Source organism: Bos indicus, chromosome 5 (assembly GCF_029378745.1).
Source record: "Bos indicus isolate NIAB-ARS_2022 breed Sahiwal x Tharparkar chromosome 5, NIAB-ARS_B.indTharparkar_mat_pri_1.0, whole genome shotgun sequence".
In the NCBI taxonomy this organism is placed as follows: Eukaryota; Metazoa; Chordata; class Mammalia; order Artiodactyla; family Bovidae; genus Bos; species Bos indicus.
In genome coordinates this window covers 81,265,218-81,277,560 of record NC_091764.1, presented here as the reverse complement: position 1 = coordinate 81,277,560, position 12,343 = coordinate 81,265,218, and the positions used below count along the sequence as shown (strand labels likewise).

The window sequence follows — 12,343 nt, the reverse complement described above, 5'->3', positions numbered from 1 at the left end:
TGCTAGATTAATTAAGTCTGAAGTAGACATAGTTTTCCATTCCATCCTCATCCTTTTTACCAGATGGAAAGAAAGAGGTCCCAGTTCAGCCTATTAATAATACAGAATTCAAAGCTGCCTGGGTGGAATCAACATCTGAAGGAAGACCAGAATTTTCTTAAAAGCATTCTGAAGTTGATTATAGTAGTCATAAAAAGGGTCATCCAATTTTTGTGTGCAATCCTGAATTCTGTTTCAATCTACAGGTTTTGAAAAAGCCCCAGGAATTGCTCGATGAAGTCATCTAATGATTGCCTGACCTTTCAGGATTTTCCCAGTTAGCGGTTTTCATCCTATGCTGGGCCTGGCCTTAACCGACAAGCATATGAACTAGCTGACATGAGTCAGAGGAACACTGTTGATAAGTTTGAATGACTGTATTAAATTCCTCAGCAAATGTATGAGGATCTTCAGTTTACTTTGAGAAAATATTTTATTATGACTTGCAGTTCCATTTTAGTTCAGAGAATATAAGAAATTAAAACTTTAACTTCTGGATCCTCAGAAGGCTTAGTTTTACAAGAAAAGTTCTGAATATTTCAGAGGAAAATGGAGTGGGAAGAGTTTTAGAAAAAAGGGTAAGTTTGATAGGATAATTACTATGGGATATAGAGGAGGCATCAAGAGCACAGAAAGGTGGGAGGAACATGGTGCCAGAGGCAGAGTCCGGCCAAGAAGATCCAAGGATGAGAAAGATAGTGCTGGGGAAACCAAGGAAGAAGAGCCTGAGGCTTTTGGAACCATTTCATCTTTCTTTAATTGTTTGTTTGCCTCAGTTAACCTTAAAATCTTATTTTGTAGAGAGACTATTTTCAGCTTTAGATAATGGTGAGAAGTCTTAAGATACCAATCAAAACAGGCACACCACTCTGTTCTGAAAGGTTTTGAACTGTTGTGATCTAATTCAGTTTTAAGGAAATTAAGTTTAGAAATTTCAAAAGTTTCCCATAATGGCCACTGATATTCTAACTTGTCTTTAGTCACATCAGTTTTCTTTTTTTCTTTTCTTTTTTCCAAAAATGAGCATGAGGAGGATTAGCACTATCCTTTTTAAAGATCAGTTTAGCTGGAGTCCCTGTAGGGGGAGTGACCTCAAAATACTTAGATAAGTGGGATCTCATTTCTCAGAGGTTTTTCTCTAGATTAAAAGGACAATTTCAAACAGTTTAACAGCTTACAGCTCAAACAGCTTATAAGCTATCACCAGTCAGTTCTAAGGAGACAGCGTGGCCCTGGAAAAGCCAGGCCAAAGACCTTTTCAGTCAATTTCCAGAGAATAGTCCCTTCCAAAGAATTGGCCTAAGGATGAAAAACAGATACAGTTTCAGTGAAGAAGTCACTGTTCCCAAAGGAATGGACTGAAGGCATTTCCAGCCAGCTTCAATGGAAACAGTCTGAACTCAAAATCAGACCGAAGCACCAAATGCATGCAGAACAACGCCTTTAGCAGAAATGCAAAACCTTTAAACAGAGTCTGAATAAAACCTGGAGAGCCTCAAACACAAAGAGGGCATGAACTTGGGATCTAGGAGAAAGGTGTACCTGCAAAACTCCAGTCAACAAGAAAGCAGTGAGTAACACTGGGTTCCATATCTGTTCAGTAGCCCCAGAGCCTTCAGGCGTCTTCTCTGATCCCTATGCAGGCCACCAAAGTGTTGACCTAAAATAAATAGAATGCCAGATATTTCTCCAGCAATGATGCATCTGTTCAGGATTGTCAGGGAATTGCAGTTAGGGTCTGCAACCATATTGTGAGCCATGTGCAAGTCCCCATACGGGGAGGGAGGAAGAAGAAAGGGAAGTTGGGAGGGCCATGGTGAACAGAGTCCATGGCATTTCATTGGCTGAATTCTCACTGGGAAAGTAGAGGAGTCTTGCTTCTTCCCGCTGGGCTCTGCCATGTCACAGCATGTTCTATCTTATGGTCTCCTGGCACTATTTAATTGAAGTTTCTGTTTACTAAATTTTTTAACACAAATAGAGCACTGAGTGTTTCGTTTTGGATTTATATTTAAATTTAGCAAACACATGTTGAAAGTCTCCTATGTACAAATCACTATGCTGGGGTGGAAGTTCAAGAATGACTATGATTTTGTCTTTTTCTTAAAGAATTTACAATCAGATTAAAAAACCTCCCTTATGTACTAATAAGGTAAAAAGGAACACATTAAAGTATTACGAGTGCATAGATTGTGTTTCCATGTCGTAGTAGTTTTTAATAGTAAATTTCTTTTGAACTGAGCCTTGAAGGATGACTAACATTCTGAATAGTGAGTTGGAATTCTGTTCCATAAATAAGTAGCTGCTGCTGCTGCTGCGAAGTCACTTCAGTCATGTCTGACTCTGTGTGACCCCATAGATGGCAGCCCACCAGGCTCTGCTGTCCCTGGGATTCTCCAGGCAAGAACACTGGAGTGGGTTGCCATTTCCTTCTCCAATGCACGAAAGAGAAAAGTGAAAGTGAAGTCACTCAGTCGTGTCTGACTCTTCGCGACCCCATGGACTGAAGCCTACCAGGCTTCTCCTTAGAGAAGTAGAGACACATTGAAATTTCCAAGTATAGGTGGGTCATAATGGTAACTTATATTAATTTGGGGAAAACTGTAGCAAGAAAGGCCAAAGCCTGAGAAGGAATTAACAGAATGTATCTCAATTCTGGGTAAGAGATAGTGAATGGCAGAAAGAACTCAAGTAGCAGTAGTAACTTGGAAAATAATGAAAATAGCCAAATTCTGGAAATAGAAGATGGAATCAACATGTTTGATATAGATGATACAGGAGATGGCCAAGTTATGAACTCCCAGAGTATTCCTTCAGATCCAGAGAAAGGAAGACGTTCCAAAGAATTGAAAACACTCAGCGGGATGCATAGAAGGATATATGCAGCATGCTGTCATGCAAACCAGGAAAAGAGAGGGCTTTACAAAATCAGAAATAATCAGCTATGTAGAACATTGCTTGAGGTCATGAAAATAAGGATTAAACAAAGAACAAAAAGTACCATTTGGTATAAACAACATGGAAGGCATTGGTGTACACAGTAAGGGAGTGATTCAAAAGAATTGTGAAATAAAACAAGAGTTAAAAAAAAAGATGACTGTCAGCTTTAATGGCTTTTGTCAAACTTGCTTGTGAGCTGAAAACAAGATAAAAAGTGGTAACTCTCTCAGGAGTGGGAGGCCCATGGACTTTACTGTGTACCAAAGTATGATGATTTTCTTGAGGAAAATTCTTAGGCAGCTGTTTGAGTTCCATCCAAAATGGACTCTTTTTTCATGGAATGCCATTTTACTGAATTACTAGGGTTATACAGACTTTAGTATGAGGCAGACACTTTCTCCAAAATACTCAGAATGAGCCCAACACCTTAAGGGGAAAAAAAAAACCTGACAGTTTTTGTTGCCAATGATAAAATTAGAGATTTAAAACAAAAATTAGAAATTTGGAAGATTTATTTCTACTTTTTAATACTTAAAGACTGTTCTAATGAGATTGATGGTGGTATGAACAAATATGACTGTTTTGGTTATAATATTGAGAAATGTGTCAACATCTGAAAGAGATGCATAACTCATTGAATCAATGTTTTCCAAATAAAAAATGTTCAAAAAATCATCTGTAAAGAATTCATTCAGAAGGTAAGAAAAGATTGTAATGTAACAGTACAAGAAGTTCATTGACATGATTTTATTTTCCTTATTGCAACTTACCTTTAAGAACTACTCCTTGTTAAGTTTTGCTGTGAAATCAGAAAGAATATCCACAGTGATCTCAACTGGATACATTTAGTATGTATAAAATACATTTTATTTTCTACTTCATATCTTTGTGAGGCTGGGTTGTTCTTATACACTTCAGCCAAAAAAAAATCATGGCAGATTTAATACAGAACTCAGATGTGAGAATCTAAGCTTTCTTCTATTAAGTCAGATAGTAACTAGGTTTGCAGATATTCTTATAACTTTTTAACTTTGGAAAATTAGTTATTTTCATAAAATTCATTATTAATATATATTTAATGTTATTAATTTTTAATTAGTTAATATGTTTATCTTCTCCTGGTTTGAGTATCTAAGGTGGAAAATCTTAATATGTATAACCCATGTAAACAAAAGCTCTTAGAAATCCTCTATAATTTTTAAGAGTGTAAAGAGGTCCTAAGGCAAAATAATTTGAAAACTGCTACTTTAAGGCTTTCTCTGAAGTTTAGAAATACCATGAAAATAAGTTGGTTATTTGTGTAAAACCAAATAATTGTTTTTATTTTATAGCAGTTATTACATAAGAGTAAAAAAAAAAAAAAAAAACAATGTCAGAAATAAACCCAGTAAGATCAAAGTGTTGTGTTTTTTAGGTTAACTCCAGTGTGTCTTATTCAAGGAATTACTGTGGTCATTCACTCAGATATTTTTGTTGTGGTCATTATTTGTTTTGAAGCTTGAGAAAGAAGTGGTGAAGGATGCAGTTTTAAAAGCTATAGAAGAAGAAAGAAAACATTTGGAAAATATCCATGCTGAAGAAAGGGAGTTGTGGAAGACTGAGCATGCAAAAGATCAAGAGGAAGTATCTCAGGCAATTCAAAAAGCTATACAAGAGCAGAGAAAAATTAGTCAGGTTAGTAAAATTAGCTCTTTATGAATATTTTCTTTCTTCTAAATTTTCTCAAAATAAAGTAACTTTACTATTATTTTATCTTACTTAAAATCACCTTATTGGGCATAATTATTTTACTTTTGAGTTTAATATTTTAACTGAATAATTTTTAATATATCTGTACTTTTCACTTTTTAATGCTGATAATTTTGCCTTTTTAGTCTATTTTCAAAGAAGTCAGAATCCAAATTTATGTTTAATCATTATAACTACATTGTCTCCTCTTTGATATGCTTGTTTTCCTTTTTCACAAACACACACATGCACATAAAATCAAAGAAAATAATATATATGTGTTGAAAACAGTTTAACTAGATTCATCTGTGTCTAATTTGTGTGGCTATATACCTGTAGTTGGTAGTAAAAGTAGAACCTCACAAATAACCCCTGTAGTCTCATGAAATATACACATATCAACAAATATGGCCTACATTCAAAATATCTTTTGATTACATTAATGAACAGTTAAAAATCCATTAGTTTAATTTTCTATAATTGAATTCGCATGGTTCTATTAATACCTGCATTTAGGCATCGCAGGTATGAGATAACTGAATAAATCTTCCCTCCAACAAGCATAAAAAGCAAAAAATAACATTCGTAGAAGTCTTTGTTTTACATGATTGTTCATTTGACCATGCTTTATAAATGTAACTGAAATGACTTTTCTTTTCAGCTTTTGAGAACAAAAACCCAGATTTTCTTATGACTTATTAATTTTAATGAAGCCCTAGGAAACCGAGTGCTTCTAGTATCTGGGATCAATGTTATAGTTTTTTTTTAATGTCACTTAAATTTGTTCTCAAAAACACACAATTACCCGTTTATTATGAAAATTAAACAGATCTGTCAGTAATATCTACCTATGATAAGAAAACAGTATAACAGTAATGTGATAAATTTTATCTTTTTTTCTTTTCTTTTTTCCACTAGCATAATGATTATTTTCTAATTCTTTCTGTAACCTATGTTAGTGTCACAAAGTTATATTGTATATATGTTTAATTGTCTGTCAGTTCAGTTGGTTGGAATTCCATGCCACTAATGTCAAGATCATTGGTTAAATCCTAATTTGGGAGAGTTTACTTAAAACTTCTTTGTGACCACAGACCACTCCTTTAACCTCACAAAGATGTGGGCTGTTAGTCACCATGAAATTGGGAAAGAGGGCATGAATAAATCAGCACATGTTTATTACCCAAACTAAAAAACATAGAAGAGTACCCTCCTCTGTGAATTTGTAAGTATTCTTGTCCATAAGAAACATTATAGTATATGACATGTTGAAATTTATTCTCTATAGGCTCAGGGTACCATGAGGACAATCCAGTCATGTCAGGAATAAATATATTGTGTTTCTTTTCTTACAAATGGATACATATTTTGATAAAGAGAAAAAAAAAGCGTGAGTGTGTATGTGTGTGTGTGTACAGTTGACTAGAGAAGATCTACAACAGAAAGAACAAACAATGTTGCCAGGTAACTCTGATTTTCAGAAGTGAGGTAGTCCTACCAAATGTATTCCAAGTCTTCCTTAAACAGCTCACTACGTTTATTCTCACATGGTTGCAGTAAAAACTACAGTGAAACAACTAGCATTCTCTTAGCCTCTTAAAGCCTCACAGTCCTATTCTAGAAAGTTGACAAATTACTTTTCTTGGGAAGCAGATGGAGCTTATATATCTGTTATGTACTTTACTTACTTAGACCAGCAGGATAAGCCAGTAAGTTGCCATGTTCAAACTTTGGTGTTTTACATTAATAATTGAAAAGACCGCCTGAAATATTCCAGGGACTTTACTTATTTCTGAGGATACAGTAGTGAAAAAAAAAAAAAAAATACCCTTCCTTCTTGTAAAGAAAACTCACAGGAAACTATTAAAGTTGTAATAAAATATGAAGTAGTGATCAGGGTCATGAAGAAAAGTGAAGCTGTCTAAGCAGCTAAAAGTGAGGGGACCGATGTATAAATAGTGTAATCAGGTAAGGACTTAAGGAGATAGCATTTGAGCTGAGACCTGCATTGAAGTGAGGAGTTTACTTTGAGACTAGCTAGGGGAAAAGAGTCGGAGAAGGCAATGGCATCCCACTCCAGTACTCTTGCCTGGAAAATCCCAGGGACGGAGGAGCCTGGTAGGCTGCAGTCCATGGGATTGGTAAGAGTTGGACATGACTAAGCGACTTCACTTTCACTTTTCACTTTCATGCATTGGAAAAGGAAAATGGCAACCCAATCCAGTGTTCTTGCCTAGAGAATCCCAGGGACAGGGGAGCCTGGTGGGCTGCCGTCTGTGGGGTCACACAGAGTTGGACACGACTGAAGCGACTTAGCAGCAGCAGCAGCAGGGGAAAAGAGTATTTCAGGTATGGAGAATAGCAAGTGTAAAGGCTTTGAAGCAGAAAGATGCTTGTGAAAGTGAAAGTCGCTTAGTCATGCCTGACTCTTTGTGACCCCATGGACTATACATACAGTCCATGAAATTCTTGAGGCCAGAATACTGGAGTGGAGATCCTCCTCCCCCCTCTCCAGGGGATCTCCTCAGCTCAGGGATCGAACCCAGGTCTCCCACATTGCAGGCAGATTCTTTACCAGCTGAGCCACGAGGGAAGCCCAGGATTACTGGAGTGGGTAGCCTTTCCCTTCTCTAGCAGATCTTCCCGACCTGGGAATGGAACCAGGGTGTCCTGCATTACAAGTGGACTCTTTACCAACTGAGCTACCAAGGAAAGATGCTTGGTGTAATTAAAACTGTATGGCACTGCTAAGGATATAGATAGATACAATGACCAATAGAATAAGAATACAGAAAGAGACACAAATTTTTTCTATAATTTACAAATTTTTAATCTGGGTTCCATAGAAAGGGGCCCTAGACAGTCTGTGATTTTACTGAAATTATGCAAGATTTGTGTATATGTGCAGATTTTTCTGCAGTGATACTCTGTAGCATTTATTAGATTCTCAAAAGTATTTAACTAATTAACCCAGACAAGATTAAAAATATAGTCCTCTTTTAGTATCTGTGAGGTAGTGATGCCAGGGCCCATCATTAATACCAAAATCTGCCAACTCTCAAGTTCTAAAATCAGACCTCACTACCACAGTTCTGCATCTGCAGATTCAAGCAGTCATGATCATGTAGTGCTGTATGTGTTTACTGAAAAAAGTAATACACATTTAAATGGACTCGCAGTTTAAGGCTGGGTTAGTCAGGAACAATTGTAATTGCATCTGGCTGTAATTTTTTTCCTGGATTTTGTCTACTAATATGAATTTCAGATTAATTAAATATTTAAATCTAGAAATTTAATATGTTAAAAATAAATTGGGCAGATATCGATACTCTTTGAAATGGAGAGTTCAAGCAGGACTTGAGATCCTTAGTCTCTGCCAAGTATTTTATCCAGAAAGGCAATGAGAATACTAGCAAAAATTGTCATAAAAGTTACAAAATGAAAGTTCCTAAACAGACAAGAAGCACAAAAATTAATTCTAGAGGATGGAGGAGATCTATTTTGATTCTCCAGTTTTTATCAACACAACATTGTGAGATATGCAAAGAAACAGAAAGGTGTGCTTATAAACAGGAACTACAGTCCTGCTAACAGTCTACAGAAACTGCATTAATGTTGGACTTAATAGACAAAGACTTTAATCTGCTATTTTAATTCACTAGTATTAGGAGATCCATTGTTAATCATATAAGGCAGAATTGAAATCCCATATTTATCATAATGCAAAGGAAAAAGAAGTTAAAAATGAGAAATATAGTGCTTTGAATTATTTGTTAGTTTAAAAACTGAATGGTGATATTTCTTGGTGAAAACTGTACATGGTTTGGTCTTCAACTTTGAAAAGGCATGCTAATTTAATGACATGCTTGAGCATGTCTAAATGAAATTGTCATATGTGGCCGTGGTCTTTGAAGCCCATTAGAAAACTTGGTTTTGTTCTCATTCTTGGATCCATGAAAGCTGGAACTTGGTATGCTTTTCACATACCAAATTCTTTTTGGATAAGAGGTTTGCCGTTGTAAACTAGCCAAAATTTCATGCCCACCAGCCCTGAAGTCTTTCATCATTAATGAAGTTTGCTTCTTTTCTCTTCCCCTCACACATACCCTAGCCTTCCTTCTTGTGACTAACATGCCTAAAATATGGTCAGGGCCTCTGGGCATATAGGTATGTAAAGTGTAGTCAAGCTTGTTCTGATTTTGTTCTTTTACTGAAGGCTTTTGCTAATAGTATCCAAATGGAAAATAAAATTGATCCTAGAGCACAAAATTTTATGAATCTTCCATTTTAGGAAACCACTAATTTCCTCTTCCTCACACTTATTGAAAATAATCCTCAATCTTAGTGTTGATAAATTTCTACCTGATAATCTCTATATGGATTATCAGAAAAATTAATATTATAATAGATATATAGGTAAGTGAGAGGTAGGTAGGTTAACTGTCATAAAGTGAAAGTCACTCAGTTGTGTCTGACTCTTTGTGACCCCTTGGAATAGTCCATGGTTTTTTCCAGGCCAGAATACTGGAGAGCGTAGCCTTTCCCTTCTCCAGGGGATCTTCCCAACCCAGGGATTGAACCCAGGTCTCCCACATTGCAGAAGGATTCTTTACCAGCTGAGCCACAGGGAAGCCCACCTGTCATAAAAGAGTATCCTAATTACAGAATAAACCACAGTACATACGTTCTTGGATTTGGTCTATGTACATTTTTTTCCTGCTTTTGACAGGATGAAAATTCACATCAACCTCCAAGTTTGGGAAACATTGCATTGACACTTTAATACTGGCCTTTTAGAAGTTCACTGAACACAAGCACAAAAGAATTATGTAAATTTTTATTCTATCTTGAGAGAATGCTTCAGACTCTCAGTGATCAGAACTCCAGTTGGGATAACATTGGTTTTCACTATATTTCAAAATAAAGTTAATTATCCTCTAAAAAAGAATAGAATTTGGATTGGTGTTCATATTGCCTTGCCTTTTTCATAATAAGTTCACCACTAGTGAGTTTATCAACATGTAAAGTTTTTCTCAACTAATGTGGCAAATAGGTGACAGTGTGATTCATATGAGTATCATTGTAAGACTTTGATGTTCTTTATCTGTCTTCTGTCCATTTGTTTGTTGCTATTTATTTTAGGTCATTAGCTTAAAAACTATTCTTATGGAACTGTTTCTTCATCTTTGCACAAAATAGTAAGATAATGGTGTTGATGATGGTAGAGATGGCGATAATTCTAACGATATTGGCTATCTTTCATTCAGTTCTAGGTATGAGGTACTTTTTAAATTGTTTTACATGTTTAATCTCATTTAAGCCTTAAAACCAACTTATGAGACAAAAACTATCACTCCCATTTTCACTGATGCAGAAATTAAACCTCAAGAAGATTATTTAACTTGCTCAGTTCAGTTCAGTTTAGTTCAGTCGCTAAGTCGTGTCCGACTCTTTGCGACCCCATGAATTGCAGCACACCAGGCCTCCCTGTCCATCACCAACTCCCGGAGTTAACTCAGACTCACGTCCATTGAGTCGGTAATGCCATCCAGCCATCTCATCTTCTGTCGTCCCCTTCTCCTCCTGCCCCCAATCCCTCCCAGCATCAGAGTCTTTTCCAATGAGTCAACTCTTCCCATGAGGTGGCCAAAGTACTGGAGTTCCAGCTTTAGCATCATTCCTTCCAAAGAAATCCCAGGGCTGATCTCCTTTAGAATGGACTGGTTGGATCTCCTTGCAGTCCAAGGGACTCTCAAGAGTCTTCTCCAACACCACAGTTCAAAGGCATCAATTCTTCTGCACTTAGCTTTCTTCACAGTCCAACTCTCACATCCATACATGACCACTGGAAAAACCATAGCCTTGACTAGACGGACCTTTGTTGACAAAGTAATGTCTCTGCTTTTGAATATGCTATCTAGGTTGGTCATAACTTTCTTTCCAAGGAGTAAGCGTCTTTTAATTTCATGGCTGCAGTTACCATCTGCAGTGATTTTGGAGCCCCCAAAAATAAAGTCTGACACTGTTTCCACTGTTTCCCCATTTATTTCCCATGAAGTGATGGGACCAGATGCCATGATCTTGCTCAAGGCCATAGTAACTCAGGTGAGGCAATAGGCCACGTTGAAAATCAGGCAGCCTTACTCTAGAGGCCTTGTGACTTACTACTATTCTCTCTCTCAGTGTGAGAGAACAAATTTATCCTAGAACAAATACAAATACATCTTATTTGTAATTAACTGTATTGGTAATTTTAGTAGGAAAACGTGAGGGAAATTTTTTTTATGTTTTTATTCATTCAGTAATATTTATTGACCATCTGCCATATACTGGCACTTTTGGAAGCTGTGAGCATATAGCTGTGAATAAGATACCCAAGGTCCCTAGGCACTCATAGAGTGTATATTCAAGTTGAGAATGACCCATGATAATTAAAGTAATTCATTATAGTGATATGGACTTTGAAGAAAAAAATCAAGGTTTTGTGTTTGGGTAAAGATAGGTGGTAGGGGAACTTTTAGATATGTAAGTTAGGAAAGAAGCCAGAATCAAAAAAACTTGCATGCTGCATGATTCTACTTACAGGCACACTTTGTTTTATTGTGCTTCACTTTACTTAAGCTTTGTGAATGCTGCATTTTTTACAAACTAAAAGTTTGTAGTTCAAGAAGTCTATTGGCACTATTTTTCCAGCAACATTTGTTCACTTAATGTCTCTGAGTCACATTTGGTAATTCTTATAATATTTCAGAGTTTTTCATTATGTTTCTATTTGTCGGGATCTGTGAACAGTGATCTGTGCTGTTACTGTCATTGTTGAGTTGAGGGCACCACAAACTGCACCTATGTAAGTCAGCGAACTTAGTCTGTAAATTTTGTATGTATTCTGACTGCTCCATCAATGAACCGTTTCCCTATTCTTCTTCCTCTTCTTGGGCATCCCTAATTCCCTGAGACAAAACTATTGAAATCAGGCCAATTAATAATTCTTAAATAGTCTCTTACTGTTTAAGTGAAGGGAAGAGTCACACTTCTCTTACTTTAAATCAAAAGCTAAAAATGATTAAGCTTAGTGAGGGACGTTCTTGCTGAGTTGCTTCAGTGGTGTCCAGCTCTTTGCAACCCTATGGACTATAGCCAGCCAGGCTCCTCTATCCATGGGATTCTCCAGGCAAGAATACTGGGGTGGGTTGCCATTCCTTCCCCCAGGGGATCTTCCCAGCCCAGGGATCGAAGGCATGTCAAAAGCTGAGACAAGGTGAAAGCTAGGCCTCTAACACCAAAGAGTTAACCAGATTGTGAATGCAAAGGAAAAGTTCTTCAGGGAAATGAAAAATGCTACACCAGTGAACCCACAAATAAGAAGAAAGCAAAATAGCTTCATTGCTGATATGGAGAACGTTTTTCTGGATAAAATATAAAACCAGCCACAACATTCCTTCACAACAAATCCTAATCCAAAGCACGGCCCTGACTCTGTTCAGTTCTGTGAAGGCCAAAGGAGGCAAGGAAGCTGCAGAAGAAAAGTTGGGAGCTAGCAGAGTTTGGTTCATGAGGTTTAAGGAAAGAAGCCTTTTTCATAACATAAAAGTGCAAGCTGAAGCAGCAAGTGCTGATGTAGAAGCTGAAGTGAGTT

At 36.7% G+C, this 12,343-nt stretch overlaps 1 protein-coding gene across 13 annotated transcripts in view; it reads left to right on the top strand.

Annotated features, from left to right (window-relative positions):
* CCDC91 (coiled-coil domain containing 91) overlaps positions 1-12,343 on the top strand; it is a 395,166-nt gene that overhangs the window by 293,213 nt on the left and 89,610 nt on the right. For 11 of the 13 annotated variants that reach the window (XM_070789905.1, XM_070789908.1, XM_070789900.1 and 8 more), the window contains one exon: positions 4,477-4,653. The exons of the other annotated variants lie outside the window; for them this stretch is intronic. In XM_070789905.1, coding sequence (XP_070646006.1) covers positions 4,477-4,653 — 177 coding nt within the window. The remainder of the gene's footprint in view (positions 1-4,476; positions 4,654-12,343) is intronic. 13 annotated transcript variants of the gene reach the window in all.